The following is a 27552-nucleotide window of genomic DNA, read 5'->3' as shown; positions in this document are numbered from 1 at the left end:
AGCAAATGAGCCCCCTCCCCGTCTCTCTCTTTCTGCGTGCCATGCCCCGGGCGAGTGAGTCCTGCCGCCCGGCCCGTCCTGGCCCGCTGCCCTCCCAGGCGGCGGGGGCATGGTTCCCCGCGTGGCAACCCGCCCCGCCCCTTCCGCGAGGGGGAGGCCCCGGGGCCCCCACGAGAGAGAGAGAGCGGGAGGGGAAGGGAAGGGGGGGGTCTGCGCCGGAGTCCCGTCCGCGGCTCTCATTGGACTGCGGCGAGGAGCAAAGCTGTCAGCCCATGTGGCGTGGCCTCCGGAGGTGGCGGCTGGTTAAATAGGCGCCGGAGCCGGAGGGAGGCCAGTCAGGCAGGCAGTCAGTCAGTCAGTCAGGAGAGGACCGCATCCACGCAGCAGCGGCAGACGCAGGAGGAAGAGGAGGAGGAGGAGGAGGAGGCACTGGCGGAGGCGCCAGGTTGAGTGCGCACCAGGCACGCAAGGAGCACGCAGGACGCGGCGGCCCACGGGCGGAGGGATTGGCCTTGCGCCGGGAAGAGGAGAAGAAGAAGAAGCAGAAGAGCAGCAGCAGCGCCATCGCAGACCTCAGCCACCTGAGCAGGTAACCGGGCCCAAAGGGGATGCGGAGGCAGGGGGGGAAAGGAAGGAGAGAAGGAAGAAAAAAAGGAAAGACAGACTGAAGGGCTCTCAGGGCCGCAACTTGGCCTCCTCTTGCCCCGCATCGCCGCCAAGGGAAGGGCGGGGAACCGGTGCCGGCTACTTCCATCTTCCCGATGCAAATACGGTTACGCATCCTCCAGGAAGCGAAGTTGGCCCACCGGGAAGGACGGCGCACGGGCTCTCCCTTCTTTGGGGGGGGGGAGGGGAAGAGGCTCAGCTGAAGGCCGCCCTGAGCCCTTCCCTCTTGACCCCTCAAAGAGGAACCTAAAGCGCGGCTTGATGGATTTCCTTGTCTGTCTTTTGGGGGGGAGGGGGGGGCTCTTCTCGGCCTCCTTCGATGTCGGGGGAGGATGTGCGGGATGGAAGGGAAAGAGGGCGGGAGGGAGGTGTGTGTTTGCCGGGCGGCCGCGGGAAGGAGGGAGGGAGGAGTGCTGGGCGAGAGAGGAGATGGAGGCTAAGCCTCGCCTGTGGTTCTGCATCCAGCCATTTTGATGCCAGGCGGGGAAGGCAGGCAGGCAGGCGGGCGGGCGAGGGTGGCACAGCAGGGCAGGCCATTCGCTCGGTGGATCTGGAGAGGAGAAAAGGAGGCCGTTTCCCTCGTCGGTGTTTCGCCTCTTCACTTCTTGACTACATCGCTACGCAAAGGACCAAGGACTGTGAAAGGTGGAATAGTATACTCTCTGCCTCTGAGGATGCTTGCCATAGATGCAGGCGAAACGTCAGGAGGGAATGCCTCTAGGACATGGCCATATAGCCCGAAAAAACTACAGCAACCCAGTGATTCCAGCCATGAAAGCCTTCGACAATACGGTGGAATAGTATATTCTCTGCCATGTCTGTTGTGGCATCAGATATCATTTCTACTGGGAACATTCGCCCTTTTTTCACTTGCTGAGAAATAATTCCACTTTCATGTTTGGAAGGCGGTTCTCCTTGCCCGTCCATCCCTATATCCATCCCTCCATCCACCCATATTTGATCTATTGTTCGTCTCCATGTTCCCCAGCTGACACCAGACATTTACCTCCCAGTTCCTGCCAGCCTCCAGAGCTCCTTTCAAATGCAATGATTTGAGCTGTTTTACATTACAGCTAATTAGTTTTTATCCATGTGGCGTCAAAGATAGTTATCTGACCAGAATGCTTTGGAATTGTATTACAAAGTGAGGAATTGGGGCCGCGTGGAGGCTTCAGAGACAGACATCCTCTGTGGAAGATGGTGGAAGGGGAGTGGGACCACACCCCCCTTTGCCAACCCAGATATGGCTGCTACTTGATAGTTGTCTGGAAGTTTTGAACTTCCCCTCTCCTGCTTATCCTGGAGCATCATTCCAAGAATGAATGGAGCCAGGACATCGAGGGCCCTTCCACACAGCCATATAACCCAGGGTATCAGGGCAGAAAATCCCACAATATCTGCTTTGAACTGGGTTAGCTGAGTCCACACTGCCATATTTCTTGCTTACTTACTTAGGCAATCCCTCGTTGTCTGAGTAGGATAGTAGGGCACTGCCAACGCAGAAAATGTGGGGTTTTATTCTGTGTGGAAGGGGTCTGAGAATCTATTTTTTGTCTCTTACTTTAACCCTTCTGTCAGTATCAAATCCAGCGAGCGACGTGAGCTCCCATCTGTCAGCTCCAGCTTCCCATGCAAGGACATGACAGAAGCCTCCCACAGGATGGTAAAACATCTGGGCATTCCCTGGGCAATGTCCTTGCAGACTGCCAATTCTCTCACACCAAAAGGAACTTGCAGTTTCTCAAGTTGGTCTTGACCTGGGGGCAAAAAATTTACTTTAGAAAGCTCCTGGTTTTTAGAAGAAACCTGAACGCCATGATCACCTTTCCCTAATGACCCCAGAAAAGGGAGAAAAAAATCATATTGCTGTCAAAAGTTTCTTTCTCCTGCTGAGGCGAGGAACTTTAGTCTTATAATCTACAAACAATTTGGTCAGAGTTGGACTTAAAACTAAAATAGTCAGTCTTTCATGGTGAGACTGGTACACTAATCCCAATGGATCTGCTTGCAACATTAGGGTCAAAATTATTGTGACACTCATTTCATTTGCGTAATTGTTCCAATGTCATTTCCATTTGATTAAGATTAACTCTTTTGTGCAACATGGCCTTGTGTGTGACACAGTAGGACGTACACCAGGCATGAGCAAACTTCCCACCCTCCAGGTGTTTTGGACTTCAACTCCCATAATTCCTAATAGCCTCAGGCCTCTTCTTTTTCCCTTTCCCAATTAGCAGCTGAGAGGGAAAAGTAAAGAACCCAAGACTGTTAGGAATTATGGGAGTTGAAGTCCAAAACACTTCAAGGGCCCAAGTTTGCCCATGCCTGGTGTACACAGTGGGTCTTATTATAGTTTGTGTACAGACTAACAACTCATCCTGTGCATATAAATTCAAAAGCAATCACACTCATTACAGTAGCGCTTACTAAAAGGAAGGTGTTTTTCATTATAGCATTAGGCAGGAATCCTAAGCACTCAGAGTTGCAAATAAGTCCAGGCACTTTCTGTGTTTGATCTCTGAGTTGCTTCAGGTAGAGTCACACTGTAAATCAGAGCATGTTGACAACTTGCAACTCGTTTAGACCAGGAAGTGGGTGCTAGTATCACGGAACAAAATAGTATATGCAATTTCATAATATATTGATAGAAAGAGGACAGGATGAAATTGAAATACTCTCAGTTACTGAATTCATTTAATATTAGGATCCATTGATTTAATGCTAAAACATAAATGGGCCATTTTGCCCTTTCTTTAATGTTAATCTAACTGAATAATAAATTAGAAGGAGCAAACGCTTCCCTTTTCTCCTGTGCATAATATATTAAAACAAAAGCAAAGATATACAGTGTATCTTTAAAACAATTCATTATTGAAAACAGTTCCTGTTGAAAAAAGTTCCTGTTGAAAAAAGTATAATGATGATGATGATGATGATGATGATGATGATACTTTATTTATAACTCGACCTATCTCCCCAAGGAGATGCCTTCCTATGCCTTCATTAAAACAGATTGTGCTACATGTCCATCTTAGAAAGGGATAGAATAAAACTGCAGAAAGAATTGCAAAGAGATGCATTTTATTGTCATCATGAACCACACTCTCGATTGCTTATTAATTGCAGCTTGTTATGTTGTCTTGTTCTGACAAACTGGTTAATCTCAGCTATGGCTTGTTTAAGATGAGCCCACTTCAATGCATAATTTATGAAATTGGCCTTTCCCACAAATTGTCATAATACTCAACCACAGGTTGAGTGTGGAATGCAGTGACAGTTGTGGTTAATGAAAGCCAAAAATTAAAACATCCCAATTGCTCCTCACAGGTGTACTGAAAAGGGAAAGGTTGATGGAAGAGAGAGAGAGAGAAGAGCACAGGACCAGCCCTAAAATTAAGGAGAGTGAGGCAGTTGCTTCAAGCAGCAGAGGCTGGGGAGCGTTTGTGAGAGATTGAAGGAACAAGGGGTCTATCTACATTGTAGAATGAATTCAGTTTAACCCCATTTGAACTGCCATGATTCAATGATACAGAATCATGGTATTTGTAGTTTCACAAGGCCTTTAGCCTTCTCAGCCAAAGAGTACTGGTGCCTCACCAAACTACAAATCCTAGGATCCCATGGCATTGAGCCATGACAGTTTCAAGAGGAGTCAAAGTGCATTCATTCTATGGCAGTGATTCTCAACCTTCCTAATGCCACGACCTCTTAACACAGTTCCTCATGTTGTGACCCCCCAACCATAAAATTATTTTCATTGCTACTTCATAACTGTAATTTTGCTACTGTCATTAATTGTAATGTAAATATCTGACATTCAGGATGTATTTTCATTCACTGGACCAAATTTGGCATAAATATCTGATATGCCCAAATTTGAATACTGGTGAGGTTGGGGGGGGGGGGTGTTGATTTTGTCATTTGGGAGTTGTCGTTGCTGGGATTTATAGTTAACAATCAAAGAACATTCTGAACTCCACCAACGATGGAATTGAACCAAACTTGGCACACAGAACTCACACAACCAACAGAAAATACTGGAAGAGTTTGGTGGGCATTGACCATGACTTTCGGAGTTGTAGTTCACCTACATCCAGGGAGCACTGTGGACTCAAACAATGATGGATCTGGACCAAACTTGGTACGAATTCACAATATGCCCAAATCTGAACACTGGTGGAGTTTGGGGGAAATGGACCTTGTCATTTTGGAGTTGTAGTTGCTGGGATTTGTAGTTCACCTGCAATCAAATAGCATTCTGACCCCCGTCAGTGATCGAACTGGGCCAAACGTCTAACACAGAACCCCCATGGCCAACAGAAAATACTGTGTTTTCTGATGGTCTTTGGCAGCCCCTATGACACCCACCTCGTGACCCCCCCCCCCAGGAGTCCTGACCCCCAAGTTGAGAAATGCTGATAAACTGGTTCATCTCTTATTTCTCCTGAGCCTTTTCATCTATTCCTTTCTGATGAAGAACAGGGTTGTGTGTATGTGTCCTGTCTTGAGTCCCCTAACCTGCTGCCCTATTATCAGTGCTGAAGTGAAATTCAGCCACCAATCCAGTCAGCATCTGTACCGTCTTGTCCTTCAGCTTAGACAGCAAGCTGTTGTGGGGGCAGGAGGCTAACACCATACTAATGCAGTAATGTAATTCAGAAGGAACCTGGTCATACCAGTCAGGGAGCTTTGGATACTGTGTGTTTCATGCCGTCTGCTCTGCATCCTCTTGCTACCCAGGCCTCTCAGGGGGAGGATGGATACTGTTCCATCACCGTTGGTGGAATACGTCCTGTTAGATTTTGAGCACGGGGAGGGTATGTCTGTGTGTGGGGAGATCTTTGTCTTTACGGTCCTACAACAAAATGTCTTGGGCAACCCTTGGGGAAAGATCAGACTAATGTTTATCATGATATATATCATGATATGCAAAAACAGCTAGTGTTGAAATCAACACGGATTTCACTGTCAGTCAAGAATATAAACAATGGAGGGGATAAAGCTCTTAATTAAAATGATAGGCAACAGGTTTTAATGTGCTAGATGCACAGTTACCGCAAGAATTTGTTTTAATCATAGGAAGACCAATAACAGACTAATATTTGAAGTGTGAATAACATAAATCTCAAGGTAGTTAATGTAGGATGTATATAATCAAAGCAATGTGATGAAATAAAAATTAGCAATGAGTAATAGTATTGAGAATGGCTGGGTATTACAGATGCTATAACAAATGTGTTATCACAGTGCCACGGGCTTGCAAAAATATTGTGTAAATGTATTGGGCCATAATTGCCTATAATCTGCAGTGATTAAGCCTCCCTGGGATTATTTCCAATGAGAATATGGAGAAATAATTTTAATGAGAACTTTATGTAAGGCTAATCTCTATGTAAAAGCTAATCTGACAAAAGTGTCCAAAGTGGGAAGGGGCAGGCTAAGTTTATTACTTTAACTTTTTAAATAACAGAGCATTCTGGTCTTATTGGTAAAGATAGTGATAAGAAATAGTACTTTAAGATGGCACTCATAGAAGTAATCTCGGCAGAAAAGCTGAGGTCCATTTTGCTGTCTTTACCTGAGTGGGAATCAGGTGACCTTCTAGATGGTGTTAGACACCTGATATTCCTCACCAATGGCAATGCTGGCATTGGGCATTATAATCTAACAGCACCTAGGAGGTCATTGTTCCCTACCCTAATCTAGGGCACACTCAGTGTGTTTTACATAATGCATAAATCAAAACCTATGGATGTGAGAGCTGGACCATAAGGAAAGCTGATCAAAGGAAGCAGGCGCTTTTGAATTGTGATGCTGGAGGAAAATTCTGAGAGTGCCTTGGACTGCGAGAAGATCCAGCCAGTCCATACTTCAGGAAATAATGCCTGACTGCCCACTGGAAGGAAGAATATTAAAGGCAAAGATGAAGTAATTTGGCCACACAATGAGAAGACAGGAATGCTTGGAGAAAATAATGATGCTGGGGAAAATGGAAGGAAAATGGAAAGAGGGGCCAGTCAAGGGCAAGATGGATGGATGGTATCATTGAAATGACTGCCTTGACTTTGAAGGAGCTGGGAGTGGCCACGGCCAACAGGGAGCTCTGGCGTGGGCTGGTCCATGAGGTCACAAAAAGTCTGAAGTGACTAAACGAATAAACAACATAAACCAAACTGTGATGGACACCATTGGTAAAGCCTTTTCAGGATACGTTTTGGGGCATAGTGCTACCACAATCACAGGAAGTGCTACTGGCCTTATCTATGATCGCCCCATTCATAAGTTATGTTATCCATTCAAATGCATACCTTGGGATGGTGCAAATAGCTCAGGTGCATCTTGTGTAAACCTGCCCTGAGAAGCTACATAATTAATGTCTACTTTCTCGCCCCATCATTGAACTGTTGTGTTCATTTCCTGTGTTTACTTAAGCATAGGAACATACAATGAGGAGATGAGGGAATGCTATGAATGGACTGTTCCTCCTCTGCTTTCTCTCTTACTTCACTGTCCTGTCTGTGGCCTACTTCAAACCAGATATGACTCACCATATTTTGGATCTGCAAACTATGCCCCATGCCACTAATCTATAGCAGAGTACTCTAAGGAGCAACAGTGATGGATGAAGCTATTGGAAATCATGTTAGTGTACTTGTGGCTCTTCTGTTTGACTGCTTGGCTGGCCAGATGGACAACCCATTCCCCACCCTGCTTTGACTGGCTAGATGGACAAAGAACTGAGGAAGATGGCAGGGATTTAATTAAAGGGGTTCCCAGTATAAGTGCTAAGCTTGCCAGTGCTACCAGAGTGCCCATGTTATTTGAGGAACCAGCAACAGGTTGCAGAAGTAAAGCAACATGATCTGTAGTAAAGAGCTGTAAATTGCTCACTGGCCATTGAAAGTAGGCTAAGTAGGTCTAGAGAGGAAAGGGACCCAGGAGGCAGTGCCAGAGTGCTATTGCTACCTGAAGATAGCACCTCATTTCACCTAATTGTTGGGCTGTCCCTGCTTTGGATTCAGTTTCATACCTGGCTTATGCTCTAGCCTGAATCTTCTTAATCTGATTGTTGCACCATTCTGCTATAATTAGGATGTAATCACACTGGTGTAGGTACGCTTCTTCTTCTGTAGCACGGTGTGAATAAGTGTAGTGCTGTGTTAAAAATGTAATGTTGAGCAACTCTGTAGGATTGGATGAATGACAGAACAGGATGCCAGAAAAAAACTAGGAAAATGCCATTTTCAAAAGCAACTTATCCTGTCTTTGATTAAGGACAATTTGGCCCCATAAATCTTTTTCAAAGAGGAATTATGATTGCTGTGACTGAAGCTGGTGGGTGACAAAAGTTTCAATGTATGTGGAAAGTGGTGAGATAGGAGCATTGGTTTATCTGGTCTACACTGAAAGTAACATGAAGCTACAAATAAAACCCATGAAACTCAGCATTCAGTGAGTCTGATCATGAGGCACTACAAATACTCGTGAAAAGTAATTCCCAGAGCTGATTAGTTTACAATGCCCATTTCCCAGCCCCTCCAATGCTCTGAAAAAAGTTATTGTCTGTTTTCAGACTGTTCAGATTCATTAGTCTGCATCCAGCTATACCCTCAACCCCCATTCCATTGTATTGCTGAGGCAGATAGAAACATTTTCCTTTTGTCCTTGTAATCTCTGGCTTTCAGTGCCTCAATTCAAAAAGTCAAGTGACTCAAATTCCTGCTGAGTAGAGTAATATTTCTCAGCGTTATTCTAATATACACTATCCATAGAGCATAGAACAGGTAGAAATGCCATCTAAGCAAATTCATTGGTTTGTACAGGGTGCGGCACCGCTGAATTTAAATAGATTTAGTTCATCTCTACCTTGCTGACAGTATTCTCCAATTATTAAGCACTGCTGATATTGTGTGCTTTCAAATCATCTCCAACTGATGGCAACCTTAAGGAAATCCCATCATAAGGAAACCGAATCCTTGTTTCCAGAGTCATAATTCAGTGACCAAACTACTATATCACATTGGCTCCCATTGTTAGGCATATATAAAATGTAAAGGTTTTCCCTTGACATTAAGTCTAGTTGTGTCTGACTTTGGAAGTGATACTCATCTCCATTTCTAAGCCAAAGAGCTGGTGTTGTCTGTAGATGCCTCCAAGGTCATGTGGCCGGCATAGCTGCATGGAGCGCTGTTACCTTCCCACTGGAGTGGTTTTTATTGATCTACTCACATTTGCATGTTTTTGAACTACTAGGCTGGCAGAAGCTGGGGCTGACAGCAGGAGCTCACCCCGCTCCTCGGATTCAAACCGCCAAATTTTTGGTCAGCAACCTGGGCCACTGGGGGCATATATAGGAAAAAATAATTTATTAATTGCTGTATATGGTTTCCATTTATCCTTCCCACTGAGGAAGTTTGGGTTAGTTCACTTGTGTTTTGCTCCAAAAAGAGAGAGAGGGAGAGAGAGAGAGCAGAGTGCGGAGGGATTTACAGCATGATGAAGAAAATGATGCTGTTTTGTCTTGTTCACTGGTCAACACATTTTGTTGTCTCAAACGTGCTTCCTTGCCACAGTGACTGGATAGAACCAAACACTGCCTATCTCTGAACATTTTATGCATTACTTGTTATTTATAAAGTTCCTTTTCTTGTTTAAAAACATATTACAAAAATGGGGTGGTTTTTTGGGGGGGGGGGCTGGAACAAATTAATAGCATTTCAATGGGAAAATTGCTTTGAGATAAGAATGTTTTGACTTAATAACACGGTCATTAAACAAATTAAATTCTTAACTCAAGGTATCTATATATATAAATCTGTTAGGTTGGTTCAACCGGACAGCAAAACTCCACAACCCCCCAACGAAACTGTACCAAAATTGCCATGCCCATAACACAACCCACAAGGTACAAACATATCTACTCAAAATGAAAAACAACACAACAACACACTCACAAAACGGCAAAACAACAAAACTCAAAAAACCCCAACGAAACTTAACCAAAATTGCCATGCCCATAACACAACCCACAAGGTACAAACATATCTACTCAAAATGAAAAACAATACAACAACACATTCACAAAACGGCAAAACAACAAAACTCAAAAAAACCCAACGAAACTTAACCAAAATTCCCATGCCCATAACACAACCCACAAGGTACAAACATATCTACTCAAAATGAAAAACAACACAACAACACACTCACAAAACGGCAAAACAACAAAACTCAAAAAAACCCAACGAAACTGTACCAAAATTGCCATGCCCATAACACAACCCACAAGGTACAAACATATCTATTCAAAATGAAAAACAACACAACAACACACTCACAAAACAGCAAATCAACAAAACTCACAACCCCCCCAACGAAACTTAACCAAAATTGCCATGCCCATAACACAACCCATAAGGTACAAACATATCTACTCAAAATGAAAAACAACACAACAACACACTCACAAAACGGCAAAACAACTGAGCATGTGCATTGGTGCCCAGCCGCAAGTTCCCTGGCGCACGCACACAGTTCCTCTGCGGAAGCCATGCCCACTCCAAGCCCTGCTGCGCCGCTTCCCGCACACACACACCCCCTGCCGCACGCACACACACAACCCCACGCTCCATCACTCCCCCCGCCGCCACACACACACGCGCAACCCCACTCCCCCCCGCTGCTGCACACACACACACAACCCCACGCTCCATCACTCCCCCCACTGCCGCACACACACACACAACCTCACGCTCCATCACTCGCCTGCCCCAATCTTACCTCCTTTTACTTCACGCCACCTCCAAACCCCACCCTGCCCCTTTCCGCTCTGTCAAAATCCAGGAAAGACAGGAAGGAAGGAAAGAAGGAAGAAAGAGAAAGGGAGATAAAGAAAAGGGGGAAGGAAGGAAAGTTAGAGAAAGAAGGAAGAAGAAAAGGAAAGAAAAGGAAAGATGGAAGGAAAGAAAAGAGAGACAGCAGAAGAGAAAGAAAAAGGGGGAAGGAAGGAAAGAGGTAGAGAAGGAAGAAATGAGAGACAGAGGGAGGGAAAGAAAAAGGGGGAAGGAAGGAAGGAGAAGGAAAGAAAAACGGAATGAAGGAAGGAAAGAGGGAGTGAAGGAAGGGGGAAGATGTAGAGAAAGAGGGAGGGAAGGAAGGAAGGAAAGAGAGAAGGAAGAAATGAGAGACGGAGGGGAAGAAAAAGGGGGAAGGAAGGAAGGAGAGAAGGAAAGAAAAAAAGGGAATGAAGGAAGGAAAGAGGGAGTGAAGGAAGGGGGAAGATGTAGAGAAAGAGGGAGGGAAGGAAAGAGAGAAGGAAGAAAAGAGACCAGAAGAGAAAGAAAAAGGGGGAAGGAAGGAAAGAGATAGAGAAGGAAGAGCAAAAGGAAAGATAGGAGGGAAGGAAGGAAGGAGGGAAAGAAGGAGAGAAAGAGGGAAGGTTGGCCACAGCAACACGTGGCGGGTAAAGGTTGTTATTTCTATGATTATTATGATGCTATTATTCCTATGAGACCCTTTTAGGGGGAATGGGAGAGGTGTCAGGTCCCGGAGGCAATGCATTGCATTATTGTTATTGTTATGATGGTGGTGAAATAAAAGGAAATAAAAAGAGAAAGAAGGAAGCAAACAGGGAGGGAAGAAAGGCAAAGGAAGAAAGGGGGAGGGAATGAAGGAAAGAGAGAAGGATGAAACCAAGTAGTGAAAGAAGGAAAGAAAGAAAGAGGTAGAGAAGGAAGAAAGGAGAGAAAGGGGGAGGAAAAGGGGGAAGGAATAGGTAGGTACCTCTCTTTCATAATAGTCCAGATATCTACCTCAACTTTGATAAGTTTTACTATAGGCCACAGCAACGCGTGGCAGGGCACAGCTAGTTATATATAATATGTGTAGCCATCAGTGATTCCTTTCCAAAAACTTCTATTTGCTATTAAGTATTCCTATCTTCTATGAAGTTCATATCAAAGGACATACCTTTCCTCTTTCTGACTATAGTTGCTTTTTCTGAGAGAATCAAACAGTCTATGAAACTCCCTCTCTCCAAAACTATCCACTGACCCACCCTCTTCATCCACCACAAAGCTTATACATTTTCCAAGTATGGGATATCTGTGTTCATTTCTGGTCTCATATCAATTAGTCTGTGTATATGTTTCTATTAAAGATACTATAGTAAAAGGGATCTAACCAAGCAGAGTTGTAATATATTGATAAACAAATCAGTAAGTATTTGCTGAAAAATAAAGCCTCAGCAATGGGTTAAAAAAAAGAAAATTAGTAACAATATTTGGCAAGAACCCATTAAGAAGAAAACATAATATAGCATTCCTTATTCACATCAGTTCATTGCTTAATAGAGTACTATCTTTCTTTCAACAATTTATGCTAATTTATTTTATCTTTATTTTATTTTTGAAGGATATGCTACCTACAGTTAGAAATACAGGAATTGTTTTTAAGAAAGCCGCTTTGAGTCCCCTTAGGGCGAGATAAAGTGGGGTTTAACTAACTAACTAACTAACTAAATAATAAAGAGGCATATTGGGTACTCCAATATCAAATATACAAACAAATTTGAATTTTTTAAGGTAAAAATCTACTGATAATAGATCTAATACAACAATAGAAAAAAGGGGGAAAAAATCTCAATTTGGGCATGGCATTCGCTTTAACATTGTCTGGATCTCTCATTCTGTGAATACTTTCTAAGCTCTGATCTGACAAAAGTACAGACTTCCAGGTGTTGTTGGATTGCAGCTTCTGTCATCATTAGCCAGCATAACCTAGTGTGAAGAAGTATGGTGGAAGTTGAAACCTAAATATACCTGGAGGGCTACAAATTGACCAACTCTGATTTTTGCTGAGATGATCTTCAATGCACTTGTCTCCTTCCACCACCACAAAGCTCTGCTCCCAAGACACATTAAAGAAAATGGTGCAATCAGTTGCTGAACCCTGGATCTCTTTTCTATCTCATTTCACCTTGACCAATGCCCTGGAGGCACCAGATTACACCTGATCTTCGAAAGAAAATAGGGTCATGCCTGGTTAGTATTTGATGGGAGACTGCCAAGAAACAAAAGGTGATTTAGGCTATATTCCAGAGAAAGGCACCAGGAATCCACCTGTGAGTATTCCTTGCCTATGAAAAACCTATTAAAATGCACGGGATCAGCATAAGTCATTTTTCTGCCCTAGTGTAGTACTGTACATTTTCTTTATTGAAAATCACTTTTGTTAGTTTTGGCCCAACTTTCTAATCTGTTGAATTCATTTTGGATTCTGATCTTGCCCCCTGGAGTTATCCCTCCCAATTTTTTTGTCATCTGCAAATTTGATAAACATACCTTTTATTTTGCCATCCAAGATGAAGATGCCTAATAGCATTGAGTCCAGGACTGAACCACTTTGCACCCAACTGATTGCTTCTATCCAGGATGAAGAGGAACTATTGGGTTCTACCAATCAACCAATTCCCATTCCACCCAATAGCAGCATTGTGCAGTCCACATTTTTAAGCTTCTTTGTGAGAATGTCATGGGTGACACGATCAAAGCCCTTATTGAAATTGACATATGTTACATCCACAGCATATCCTTCATCTACCAAGCTTGTAACTCTACAAAAAAGAAGATAAGAGATAATATTATTCTGGCCTGCCTTGTTTTTGAAAAACCCATGGTGCCTTCTAGTGGCCACAGCATTATCTTCTAAGTGATTACAGCCAGTCTCCTTAATGATCCATCCAGAATCTTTCCAGGTATTGATATCAGTCTGACTGGACGGTAATGGTTTGGGTCCTCTTTTACCTCTTTTTGAAGGTGGTGTCAAGATTTTGCCTTCTTCCAGTCTGCTGGAATGTGTCCTGTTCTCCAATAATTCTCAAAGATGATTTCCATTGTTTCTGAAATTATTTCTGTCAGTTCTTTCAATACCCTTGAATGCAATTCATCTGGCCCTGGAGGCTTGAATTCATTTAGATCCGACAGATATTCCTGTCTTGCCTCTTTGCCCCCAGGGGAGCTATGGGTTAAACCCTTGTGCTGACAGGACTGCTGACCAACAGGTCAGCTGTTCAAATCCGGGGAGAGTGTGGATGAGCTCCCTCTGTCAGCTCCAGCTCCCCTTGCGAGAACATGAGAGAAGCTTCCCACAAGGATGGCAAAACGTCAAACATCCGGGCGTCCTCTGAGCAACATCCTTACAGACGGCCAGTTCTCTCACACCAGAAGCAACTTGCATACCAAAGAAAGACAATTTATGCTAATTTCTGTGCTGCATTGCCTCTGCTATATCCTGTGCTCCATCCTTCCCAAGTTGAGCACTGTTAACCTTTGGGAGAAGACTGAGTTAAAGAAGCTGTTGAGTAGTTCTGCCTTTTCTCTGACCTCTGCTAGCATTTTGTCATCACCTGTCTGCTTTGGTCCTATCATTTCTTTGTCCTTTCTTTTGCTACAGACATAACCAGAAAATCCCCTTTTATTGTATTTAATCTCTCTAGTGAGCCCGAGCTCATTTTGTGCTTTGACTTTTCAAACTTTATCCTTAAGCATACTATGTGTTTGAATTACTCTTTGACTTCCTCCTTTTCCTGCATCCCTTTAAAATCTTAATTACTTGCTCCGCTGCATGTTCAGATATGTCATAAATGGATAATCTGAAGATGGAGCAAGTTTGATTTCTTCTTCTGTGGATACTAGGACATAGAGTAATGGATTTTAAGCTACAGGAAAAGCAATTCAATGTAAACATTAGGAAAGAGTACCTAATGACAGGAGCTGTTCAATGGTAGCATGCTCTGCCTTATCGTGTGGTGGGGTCTCCTTTTTGGGGGTTGGGGAGTTTAAATAGATCCTGGGTGGCCATCTGTCAAGAGTGCTTTGATTATGTGTCACTGCAAGATAGAATAGGGTTGGAATGGATGGCTCTTGGGATCTCTTCCAACTGTGTCAAACTACATTGAACAAAAACTAAATAAACATCAAGCCTAATGGGTTAAATCCAAACTGATTTGTGAGTTTTATACATCTTTTGGTAAGGTATAGCTTCTTCACTGCCTAAACATATTGGCCCACCATTTGATATCCAGCTCAAGTAATATGGCATGTGCGCTGAAAACACAAAGGGGCTGGTGGTTTAGTTTTGCCTCACTGGCTCAAACATTTGACTGATATTGGGAACAGTGCCTTTGCTCATTTTCATGAATGTGTACTTGTATTTTTAACAAAATCCTATGCTGTAAATCCATATCTGGTCTGTTTCCTATTGCTTTCAATGTGTACATATAAAGATTGGGACCAGTATGCGTTATTACAATGCCAGTTCGCTTCAATCTGAAGAATTTAACTGCATCCACCATGTTGTATTTCCCATATTAACCAATATGAAATCTATTATTATTGATAAACTGCTTGAGCCAAGAGTGGCTTCTTCCTTTGGATTAAATTAAAGCATTGCACTACTAACTTTTGGGTGACTTACTTCTTTCACTTATATGAGTCACCTATTTCAGTACTATGATTGCGGATAGTGTGGTTTTATAGTGATTGTAATGTTTTAAAAGGTTTTAATGAGTTTCAGTTTTGATCTTAATATTAATTTAAATGTTTATTTTAATTGTATATTGTTGTTAAGGCATTTAATTGTTGCCTACCTGTAAGCTGCTGTGAGACCATTTGGGGTCGAGAAAGTCTGGATATAAATATAATAAATAAATCAATAAATTCTAGAATTGGGGACCCCCAATCATATTTCTTTGCATATAGCCAAGTCCATAAAAGCAGTACAAATGGGGTTCTGCTCTAAAGGTGTATCTTTCAATTAATATGTGCAAGTGTATAAGAAATTAATTACCCTCCTACCCTTAATAAGGCCACATTTCTTATTAACATGCAAAGCACTGTAACTGCTTGCATTATGTGCTGTTGTTGCCTTGTTCTGAGATTTCACTACTTTCTATTCAGGGACGAATTGAGAGATGGAGGAAGTGGTGGTTGCGGGCATAGCAGGGAAGCTGCCAGAATCAGAAAATCTGCAGGAGTTTTGGGAAAACTTAATCAATGGAGTGGACATGGTTACAGAAGATGACCGGAGATGGAAACCAGGTAGGCCTGACATTTCCGAAACTACTAGAGACCTATTCGAGCTATTAAATTGAACATCAACCCAGAAACAGCAATTTCTTGCAAAACCAGTCTATTGTTTTCTAGTTGCTATCCTCTTCCATTTGTATTGATTGGTGTTTTTGAATATATAGGTCAAATTCCCATTCAGTCATTCTGATGAATAAAAAATATTTAAAACTTTTTCTCAATTTGAATCCTTTCCCAATAATACAATTTTATGCTTGTATAACTACATTTAGATAGCTCTGGCAATAAAGATTGTACACTACACTTGGAAAACCTTTTTATTTTCAGTCAAAGTTTTCTCAATTTTTTCTTTTATCCATGTTGTAGAGGAAAACAGTTATTTGCTGTTTTCTTAAAGGCAGAGATAGCCAAGCTTTTGAGACAACACGTGCTTTCACAATTTTTAGAGAGTGTCGTGGGGGCCATCACAAAATGGCTGGCAAACATGGGAGGTGACCATTTGCAAAATGGCTGTCATGATAGGCATGGCCAGTGGCCAAATATAAAAGCAAAACAAAGCAAACTGTGACGACTAAAACGTAAGTAACTCATCCAAGGATCTCTGGGAAAGACAGAGATGGGGTCTTAGCCCCAAAGACTAACCCATACCTTTGAGCACACAATTTCCTTAATGAGCAAAAAACACAAACCAAATCAAAATTATAGAAAGGAAATCTGATATACTTTTAATAAGAAGTGCAGCTGGCCCTCCACATTTGCAGATGTAACTTTAGCAGATTTGATTGTTTGCAGGTTTGATCAATTTTGTTCTGTCTAAGAATTCCTACATCTTCTGCAGTGATTTTGTGGTCAACCTTTCCCATAGATTTGTGTTAGAAGCCAGAGACTCCTAGAGAGAACATTTTTTAAGGAACCACTACATCTTCCAGCATGATTCTATGGCCAGCTTCTGATTGGCTATTAAGTTGCCATGGAGGACTTAGACATTTCTAGGGAATTGTTCTCAGGCAAAAAAAAAAGTATTTTTTTCTTCACAGTTTTCCACTTTCATGGGGTTCTGTGCCTCTAACCCTCACAAAATTGGAGGATTTCTGCAATTTGCTCAAGAGTCTAGATACAGAGCAAATGTAGGGTCTCCATTCAAAACCTCAAATGCATTCCTTTGAAATTCAATTTCTTTCTCTCATTTGGGTTCATTCACTAAAAACTCTCTTTCTCTGTCCTCTCATTGTCATAGCACTCCACTCACTTTTTTTCGGGGGGGGGGGGGGTTCTCTTTTTGAAAATTACATCCTCTAACACACCCTTTCCTTGATTTCTTTTTCCCAGTTGGGCCACCCTGCCTAACCTTTCCTGTTGCTCTTGCTAGCCTCAGCTTTGTGTTGACGTCACTCCCATCACCCCTATCTGTCTCAGACTCTACTTCCTGCTTCCCTGGGTCTACCCAGTTTCCTCACTGTGTTCCCCACCTTCTGTACTTAGTAAACATTAGCAAATGTTACTTCCTTCTTTCCAGGCTTCTGGGAATGCTTTAAAGCCCAGGTACTAGTTTCTAGCCCCCTAGCATCTTTCATGCCTGATAATGTTTGTGGCTCCACCAGGGACCCAGAGACCTTTAGGAGAATAAAGATGGCAAAACAGCTGAGATCAGTGGTTAACTAGGAAGCACTTCTGGCTACATTTAAAAAGATGGTCACAAGTGTCAGTAGGGCCAGTTCAATTTGTAGGGTGGTACCTGTCACCCAGTGGCGGATACACAGACCGTGTTGCCTATGTCCACCTTCATGGATGGGAAACCTATCAGATTACTTCAGTGTGTGTTGGCTCAAGTCTTCCTTTAAGGTTTTTCTCATGGGCATTATTACTTAGATTAATAAAAATGATAAGGGTAATGGTTGTTGCTGTTGACAGTTTGACCTCTAGAGGTTCTTTCTATTTTCTTCACTGCCTGGTATGCAAACCTCTCGTGCTAGGATATAAGTACACTTTAGCAACCACAAAACTCTGCCAGTTGCCAGTTCATTTTATGAAGTCCTTCGGGGCTTGTTAAATCTTGAGAATTGAATTCTCATAGAGTCATGAATGGAAAAGCTTCATTGAAATCGGTGGACCTTAAACTAATCCTGAGTGGTGTAAGTCTCTTCGATTTCACTGAGATGGAGAGAAGGAGGAGAACCAAACAATTGTTGCATTTTTGCCACACAATACTTGTTGAGATGTGACTGATCCTCTAATGATTACAGTGGGCCTTGGTATTCACTGGAGTTTGCACCCAGGATTCCATGCAGATAGCAAAAAAAAGAATAGATGCTGGAGTCTCTATTAATAAGGTCAACAGCAACAGGGCAACAGCAGAGGTGGTGTTAACCCCAGTAGGCCTCCAAGGTGCAATATTTGGGGCCATCCAAATCCAGGAAACACACAGGTTTTTGAGGCAGAGGCTGCAGTGCTTCTGCTTGTTTGCAAGGCAGAAATAGGCACCTGCTATTCTCCTTGGAGGCGGGAAGCATGAAGAAACCATACTTGGATGCTGGGACTTGCTGCTGCCTCAGCTTTGAATCTGTGTTAAATCTGTCGATCCTTAGCCCATTGATATGGTGGGTCCACTGTATTTTTATTCCATGAGCCAAAAATCTGGAGTTTATTCTATAATAAGATGTTCTTGGTCATGCTCTCACCTATACATTTTAAGCTATAGAAAGAATAGTGACATGTGGAATAACTCTAATTGTCATGTGATTCCCAACTACTATACTCTCTCTTTCATTCATTATATACTACATGGGAGATGCGGTGAAATAAACCCGTTTCTATTTTTAAATTCCAGGAGTTTATGGACTGCCCAAGAGAAATGGAAAACTCAAGGACATCAGCAAATTTGATGCTTCCTTTTTTGGAGTGCATCCTAAGCAAGCCAATACCATGGATCCCCAACTTCGCCTGCTTTTGGAAGTCTCTTATGAAGCTATATTGGATGGTGGTGAGTCTAGCATCCTCTGTCCAGATCTCCAGCTGTGTGGGAACTGAGTGCACAAATGGTGCACAAATAGTCTTAAGAGTCAGATCCAGGTCACACGTTTTCTTCTGTCTGTGGATCTGAGTTATCGTCTGCTTCTTTGGAAGAAAATGCAATCCTCATGCATCAGCATTTTGAATAGTCAGAAGGCAGTTTCACAGACTAGTTTGCTATCATATGATTTGACTACATTTTCTTTTTAATGAATTAATTATAGTTGTTCAGTGATACATACTTAAGGAAGCAATATAGATTGAAAGTGTATGCTCAGCATCATCTCAAATCTTTTGTTTAGATCCTTGTTATAGGGGTGGGTATTCAGTTATTGTGCATTCCTTCTTGGAGTTATTATAAAGAAAATTCTGTTCTTAATAGACCAGGAAGGAATGGCTATATTTCAGCCACTCTTTTAAGAAATGAAATTTAATACTTCAGTTTGAGCATTCTTTAGGCATGAATTAAATGTTAGCACTTAAGAAGATTATTGCAGGGCACATATAGAATTGGAAAAAACTTTTTTTTCAGTAGTGAATTGGATTTTTGTTTATTTTGGTGAGGGGAGAACTAAGCAGTGGCACATGCAGTGGACTTTCCTTGCTCTCCCACTAGTTTTTCACCCACAACAACAACTTTACAATGCTTTCTTGCCAGTACTACACCTGTTTGATAACCTGTGTCCTTTGACACTGTGCAATTATAGGTCTATGATACCACTTTAACTGTCACATTTCCATCATTTGAAATACTGGGATTTGTAGGGTGGTTCTTTGTGTGTGTGTGTCAGGAGCAACTTGAGAAACTGCAGTCACTTCTGGTGTGAGAAAATTGGCTGTCTGCAAGGACACTGCTCAGAGGGCACCCAGATTTTTGATGTTTTACCATCTGTGGGAGGCTTCTCCCATGTCCCCGCATGAGAAGCTAGAGCTAAGACGGGAGCTCACCCCACTCCCCAGATTTGAACCACCCACCTGCTGGCACAAGGGTTTAACCCATTGCGCCATGCCACTGGGGGCTCTGGATTTATAGGTTAAGGAGGCACATTCAAAATTTACACTGAAAACTCCTTTAGGATATGCCAGGGGTGAGAAAGGCGGTATATAAATACTTAAATATATATATATATATATAAATTAAAGTGGAAACATAACACTATATTATTGTATGATGTCCAGGGGCTGCCTGTTTGACATGTACTTGAGATCTTGTATTTAAGATTCACAATGAATAGTTGTTTCATCATACAAAAAATGCCTACATTTCTGCACTTGTCTTATTCATGCCTCATCTCCCAGGTCCTTTAATTTACTTAGTTGTAAACTAGTAACAACCACTTTGGGTGCCAAATGTTCCTCCTGATCTAATGAATTATTTAACAGTTGAAGTTCATGGCATGACATCTGCTTCCTTCTCTTTTAGGTATTAATCCAACTGCAATCCGGGGCACAGAAACAGGAGTGTGGATTGGTGTGAGTGGTTCAGAAGCCGGTGAAGCACTCAGCGTAGACCCCGAACAATTGCTGGGGTACAGTATGACCGGCTGCCAGCGTGCCATGTTTGCCAACAGAATCTCCTACTTCTTTGACTTCAAAGGTTTGTATACAAAGACTCAAGTCTAATATTTGAAAATGTTTGTGTAGTATACACATTCTACAGATAGGATGGTCGCCTTTCCACAGATAAAAGGTTAATGTAGATAAGAACAATATCAATGCTATCAGAGTGTTGAACATGGAGGGTGCATATTCTTTATGAATCTAGGAAATTTTACCTGGGAAATTCATTCCAAGAATCATTCACAACATCTGTCTTATGAATCTGGCATATTTTATTTAAAGGAGAACTGGAATCAACAAAATAAGAAAAGTAGTATTTCTTTTTCTGAATGGGACTCTTTTTGCAGTATTTTCTGTTTTTATACAAGAGAGCCTAAATGAAGAGTTCTGATAGTGATACCAGAAGAACTCACTTATATTTTTTTCATGGCTTTTGTTTCCAAAGGCCCAAGTATGTCCATCGACACAGCCTGTTCCTCGGCCCTCGTTGCTCTGGACAATGCTTGCAAAGCAATTCGAAGTGGGCAGTGTGAATCAGCCCTTGTAGGAGGAGTCAATCTCATATTGAAACCCACCACTTCTGTGCAATTCATGAAGCTTGGGATGCTTAGTCCTGAAGGTGCCTGCAAGTCCTTTGATGCTTCAGGTAACACATTCATCGTTTGATTTAAGCAGGCTATAGAAGCTGTCTACATATGAGTGGGGTTATACATTGGTGTTCTCATCATGGGCAACAAATACTGGAACTACAAGGATGTGCGGGTTTTCTTGTGGAAGCCCTTTACAGAACTACATTGCAGGATTGTTTTAATGGCTCTGGATTTTTGCAGGGAATGGATATTGCCGTTCAGAAGCTGCTGTAGTTGTTTTCCTGACCAAGAAATCAATAGCGAAGCGGATTTATGCTACCATTGTCAATTCTGGTTGTAACACTGATGGATATAAAGAACAAGGTAGGTTGCTTTCCCTCTTTTAAGCCCTCTTCCACACATTTGAATACAATCCCACATTTTCTGCTCTGAACTGGAATATATGGCAGAGTGGACTCAGATCACCCAGTTCAAAGCAGATCCTGTGGGCTTTTCTGCCTTGATATTCTGGGTTATATAGCTGTGTGGAAGGGCCCTGAGTCTCAGAGTTTGTAAAACATCTAAGAAAAATAATGGGAGAAAATAGATGCAATGCATCTATAGCAAATGAGGGCATGTACAAATTGCTTCATTTTATAAATTCAAATGTTCCTGTTCTGCCTATATGAAAAACCTGCATTATCAGGCTGATCCAAGCAGAGATATATTTTCACCCTTGCTCACCCCTTAATGGGATATACCAGCATGTCATCAGCAATCTGTAAGTGATCTCACATGTCCAGTCCCAGTTTTAGCTAAATTTGAGGAATTTTAAAAGGTTGGGGTTGAGGGAGCAAACTGCCATGTTTTCATGTTATTTTAATTTGTTCCTCGTAGTTTTAAGGGAAGAAAATTACCAGGTCTGGAGACTTTTAGGGTATCCGGTGGGGTTGGTACACACAGAATAAGGACTGAAAGCTTCATGGAGTCTTTGGGCTATCCTTTACACAAACTGGCAGTGGCTCTATCGATATTCAGAATGGGTTTTTTTCTCAGCTGATCTGAAGATGCGAGGGATTGCATGCTCTCAGCTGCTCTTCAACATCATGTCTAGAAAAAAAAATGTTCCAAGTAAAGTTTGCATGCTGTGGATAGTGTCTTATTCTTCTGCCTGACTTTTTCATCTTTGAAATTTTACTTTGAAAATAAAATAAGTGGATACGTTCTTTGAATTTTAAATACAGTATTTTGTAAAATGCTAAATGCCAAATCAAAGTATAGAGGGCCATGTTGGAGCCAAAGAACATATACCAGATTGTTCTTTTAAAGAAAGCAATTGATTTTTAAAATGCTGTGCCATTTTTGTGATACTCAGCACATCACAGGCAGTTTGTGGATTAACAGAAATAATAGTAATAGCAATAGTAATAGTGTACAGGTGGTGTTTTTGAACTTTCATAGTGCTTCATAATGACTTATATGAGTGAGATGAAATGGGAGGAGGATTATTTCCCCAACTAAATGGAGCAGTTGCAGTGTTGGGACTGTTACTACTACTATTACCATATATACTCGAGTATAAGCCGACCCAAATATAAGACGAGGCACCTAATTTTACCACAAAAAATGGGAAAACATATTGACTCGAATATAAGCCGAAGGTGGGAAATGCAGCAGCTACTGGTAAATTTCAAAATAAAAATAGATAACAATAAAATTATGTTAATTGAGGCATCAGTAGGTTAAATGTTTTTTAATATTTACATAGAACTGTGATTTAAGATAAGACTGTCCAACTCTGATTAAATCATTGTTCAACCTTCTTCAATGTTAATCTGCTTACATACCCTTCCAATAATCACAATAGTTTATTTTAACTATACATTTTGGGGAATATGCTGTGTGTATATGAATAAGGAAAAGTGGGAAAGACTGGCGCTGAGAGAGGAAGAGAGGAAGGTGTGAGCTGCACTGAGAGAGGAGGAAGGGAAGGCGCATGCTTCATGAGAAAGAGGAGGTGCACACTTTGTGAGAGAGGAGAGGAAGGAGAGCTGGGTTGCTGTGCGGAGAGGTGAGAGTCCTGGCAAGAAGGTGTGGGGCTTTCTTCTGAAGCTGAAAGGTGATTTGGCCATGGTCACCCAATAGGTGTATTGAGCAGGAATTTGAACCCTGGCCTCCTGGAGTCTTACTCCAGTATTTAAATCACTTATGGTCACTGGCTGTCTTCTGAGAAGTAAATCCCAAAGAGTTCAGTGGGACTTACCTCCAGTTAAATTAGTATAGGATTATGGCTTAAATGAGAAAGTACCAATAATTTCCACATAGGGAAACAGGATGCAATCTGTCATGTTGTTGCAGGCGTGACCTTCCCCTCTGGATGGATGCAGCAACAGTTGGTCAGTTCTCTGTACCGAGAGTCCGGGATTGAGCCTGAAGATGTTGAATACATAGAAGCTCATGGTACAGGCACAAAGGTTTGTTGTCTCTCTGTTTTTATTCTTTCATTTAGTGTGAGCTTATCTTTTTTGTTTTCCTAAGAACTCCACTATCTTCTCTTTTCTCATTCCACTAGCTGCATTAACAGAAATTCAATTAGTCATCTGCGGTCTTCACAAGCTTCAGTCTAGTTCTAGCTACTTAACCATTTTATCTCGGGGTGTTTCAGAAATGTTGGGGCACAGATGGAATCACAATGTCAGATTCCTCAATATGAACAAATGTATTTGTATATATATTAATGAGAGAAAGAAAGGAGGAGCCACTTCTTTGATCGTAGACATGACAGTTGGATTCTTGCATGTACCAACCTGTTTCACCCCATTCACACCCTATTCTGTTGTATCCATCCATACAACGTGATGTACAAGATGTGGGAAAGTCATCTGGCCTTGAGTGACTCTCAGATCTAGCCTGACTTCCTGCTATTCTTGGTTGTTAGGTTGGAGATCCTCAGGAAGTGAATGGCATTGTCAGTGTCTTCTGCCAATCAGACCGACCACCCCTGTTGATTGGATCAACCAAGTCTAACATGGGGCATCCAGAACCTGCTGCTGGCCTTGCTGCTTTAGCAAAGGTAAGAAACTACATTCACTGTCCCTACTCATGATGTGGTTGCATTCAGATGTGGTTGTGAAACTGGGGTGGGCCATTTTGCTGGGTCTGAGGGTCAGTTGTCTGCCCTGAACCTGGGAGCTGCACAGCCTACCAAAAACTCTCTGAGGATGTCCACTTCCAGTAGCATGACAGGGCTGGCAAATTAGAGAACTGAGACCCATGACTTTAGACCAAGGTCAGGATGATAATTTTGGAGAATCCCTTCTATTCTCTAGGTTCTTCGTAAATGTTAACGCAGACCCATTTATTCTCAATTATTTTGATATTAAATGCAAAGAGATGTTACAAAGTATATAACTAAGAAGCCTCCCTATATTATAAGCAAGAAAGAGTGATTTGAGAATATATATATATCCCCTTAATGCAGACTATGGTGAACATTTCTGAATTTCAGTCATCTCAGGTTCTGTTTAAAAGGAAGTACATTTTTGCCAATCCTGGTTAGATCAAAATTATTTTAATAGCCTGTTTTCACTACACAGTGACGTTTCTCTCTGTGTGTCATTTTCTTTCAGGTGGTCCTCTCTTTAGAACATGGTCTATGGGCACCTAACCTTCACTACAATACCCCAAATCCAGATATCCCTGCCTTACAAGATGGTCGTCTCCAAGTGATTACCAAACCGACTCCCACAAAAGGTCAAATAGTTGGTATCAATTCCTTTGGTTTTGGAGGTTCAAACGCCCATATCATCCTGAGACCCAACAAGAAGAAATTACCCCCACAGGAGACACCTCCGTGGCCACGATTGGTACAGTTTTGTGGAAGGACTCAAGAAGCTGTAGAGACATTAATAGAACACAGCAAAAACAATCAGGAACATATCCCATTTCTGAGCATGCTCAATGACATCTCTGGGATCCCTGTGTCATCCATGCCTTATAGGGGCTACACCTTGATTGGCAGTGAAAATGATGTGAAGGAAGTCCAAAGTGCTCAGTCGTCAGGGAGACCTCTGTGGTACATTTGCTCAGGTAAGCACATTCAGTCCTCTTCTCTTCTTGCTGGAGGCTTGATTATATGTGCCCAGCCTTCTGAAATTGCTAGGTTTATACTGCATGTTGTAGTGCTGATGAATCATACATATAGTATGTATGATTCATCAGCACTATGTAGTAGCCCCATGTAGATTTTCACTTTGTATGTAGATTAAAGTTATAAGGAGAGAGGGCATATTGGGTTGCTGTGAGTTTTCCGGGATGTATGGCCGTGTTCCAGAAGCATACTCTCCTGATGTTTCTCCCACATCTATGGCAGGCATCCTCAGAGGTTGTGTGGTCTGTTGGAAATTAGGCAAGTAGGGTTTATATATCTGTGGAATGTCCAGGGTGGGAGAAAGAATTCTTATCTGCTTGAGGCAAGTGTGAATGTTGCAATTGGCCACCTTGATTAGCATGAATGGCCTTATAGCTTCAAAGCCTGGTTGATTGCTGCCTGGGGGGATCCTTTGTTGGATCATATTGTCACATTTGTTGCCTTTGACTTCTCTATCATTATTTCTGGTTGCTGTCAACTTGAGGAGTGTGAGAATCGAAAGAAGAGAACCCTTCCTTACTTGTATAAACTGTTCACATACATTAGAAGCTTGGAAAAGCTAGGTTCCAGCTGAGGAAGAGATTCTAGGCAGATAGCAGAGGCGCCTGTAATCAGACTATATTCCTCCATGCATAGAAGGTCAGGAGAACTGAAAATGAAGAAGACAATGCCAGCACACTCCACCTCTTTGTATGCCTCATCTATAAGCAAACCACATGTCTGAATAGGATTATTGTAACATGACAGTTCCTTCCTTCTCAATATGAAGTGTGAAGGTAGATGTCTCCATGATGTCTCCAACTACCCATATTGGAACTGCTAAAGTTGCTGTTACGTTCTTATTCCATAGGCATGGGAACCCAGTGGAAAGGCATGGGTCTTAGCTTAATGAAGCTTGATCTATTCCATCAGTCCATCTTGCGTTCAGATGAGGCTCTCAAAGACACAGGTCTGAAGGTGTCTGATCTACTTCTGCATGCTGATGAGAACACATTTAATGAAACCGTTAATGCATTTGTTGGGCTTGCTGCCATTCAGGTAAGAATGAAAGATGTGTCATTCCCTTTTGGACTAGATGTATACAAGCAAGTTTTAAGAGTGGTGCTTCCTTTGGCTTATGATCTCATAAATCAGTATACCGTAGTAACACCACATAATAAACATGTTGTGCCTACAACATATGCACATGATTGAGCTTAATCTTAGGCAGTGCCATCAGTTTTTATATGAAGAGTGACACTCCCTGCCTAACTAGTATAGAGTGGACAGAATGGGAAGAGAAACGTATCTGGAGCCTAGACTGTTCACAGAGTTGACCATGTTTTTTAAGATAACCAACTGAAGATCATGGGACTTTGTCAGTCATGTTCACTCAGATCACTGTTGTATTGCTCAAAAATAGAAAGTAATGCATGCCATATTTTTCAATATGGCATCTTGATATGAGAGATTGATTCTGTGGATAAAGCTGGAGATGGGAATGGGGCATTGGTGTAAAGGCAGATAAACAGGTTCCCCTCTCTGTAAGCCATAAGCAATGTTTGGAGAAAAAGGATGAGTAACATGGCCCAACAAACCAATCAACCAAAATGTTTGAAAAAGAGAGAGAGAGCTTTAAGGATCCATGCTATTCTTAAGCATCCTTACAGAGAGTTTAACAAATCTTTCAGGAAGCTAATAGTTGTGTTGTGTAGAAACTTATCAAAAGAAGATGGCTTATGCAGTTCTGTTTAATGTAAAACCCGGCTACATTTTGTTCTCTCCAGATTGCCCAGATTGATCTTTTGAAGGCAATGGGTTTGCAACCTGATGGGATCATTGGTCACTCAGTTGGAGAGCTGGCCTGTGGGTATGCGGACAACTCTTTAAGTCATGAAGAGGCCATACTTGCTGCCTACTGGAGGGGCCGCTGTGTCAAAGAGGCCAAACTGCCTCCTGGAGGCATGGCTGCTGTTGGTAGGTGGCCGAAAGCCCTTCTTTCCTTTCTCTTCAAGCTGTCTTTTGTCATATTTTCCTCTATAGTTAATAAGAAGTGTTCCTATTTGATTATCTGATGCACATGGGAGCAGGCTGAAGATGAACCTTTTGCCTTATTATTGCTCATATGTAATGGTTGACTGCAGTTCCATACTATTATTTTGATCTAATGCATGCCATTAAGCAGCTCCCAACAGTAGAATAGTCCAGTTTTGCTTAGAAGCAAATACACTTGTACCAACAGTACCCTGAGGTGTGGCTGATTCCCTGTCTTAGACTCACATGTTATTTTTTTTTACTGTAACTCCCAAAGTCCGTGGTCAGTGGGACTTGACCAAAAAATTATTCCCCTCCCCCAAACTCCACTTACCTGTACCTAAACTTAACTGAGTGGTTTCTTCGGGTTAGCAAGGTTGTGTTGATGCCTTGAAAAGTTAGATAACATAGCTGCTCTATTGATCTGTGACACAGGAAATTAAGATATAATAAAAGTACTGGTATCTAGTGGGGAGCCCCAGGTGGTGCAATGGGTTAA

General features: G+C 42.1%; 1 protein-coding gene across 1 annotated transcript in view; it reads left to right on the top strand.

The window, feature by feature from the left end:
- Positions 1–258: 258 nt before the first annotated feature.
- FASN (fatty acid synthase) overlaps positions 259–27552 on the top strand; it is a 74164-nt gene continuing 46870 nt past the window's right edge. Inside the window, exons 1-11 of the mRNA XM_060764834.2 lie at positions 259–589; positions 15624–15764; positions 18580–18732; positions 20185–20358; positions 20767–20967; positions 21152–21274; positions 23249–23364; positions 23829–23963; positions 24520–24979; positions 25891–26078; positions 26807–26996. Coding sequence (XP_060620817.2) covers positions 15638–15764; positions 18580–18732; positions 20185–20358; positions 20767–20967; positions 21152–21274; positions 23249–23364; positions 23829–23963; positions 24520–24979; positions 25891–26078; positions 26807–26996 — 1867 coding nt within the window. The 5' untranslated portion in view covers positions 259–589; positions 15624–15637. The remainder of the gene's footprint in view (positions 590–15623; positions 15765–18579; positions 18733–20184; positions 20359–20766; positions 20968–21151; positions 21275–23248; positions 23365–23828; positions 23964–24519; positions 24980–25890; positions 26079–26806; positions 26997–27552) is intronic.

This window comes from Anolis sagrei, chromosome 2 (genome assembly GCF_037176765.1).
Source record: "Anolis sagrei isolate rAnoSag1 chromosome 2, rAnoSag1.mat, whole genome shotgun sequence".
In the NCBI taxonomy this organism is placed as follows: Eukaryota; Metazoa; Chordata; class Lepidosauria; order Squamata; family Dactyloidae; genus Anolis; species Anolis sagrei.
This window is presented reverse-complemented; position numbering and strand designations above follow the sequence as displayed.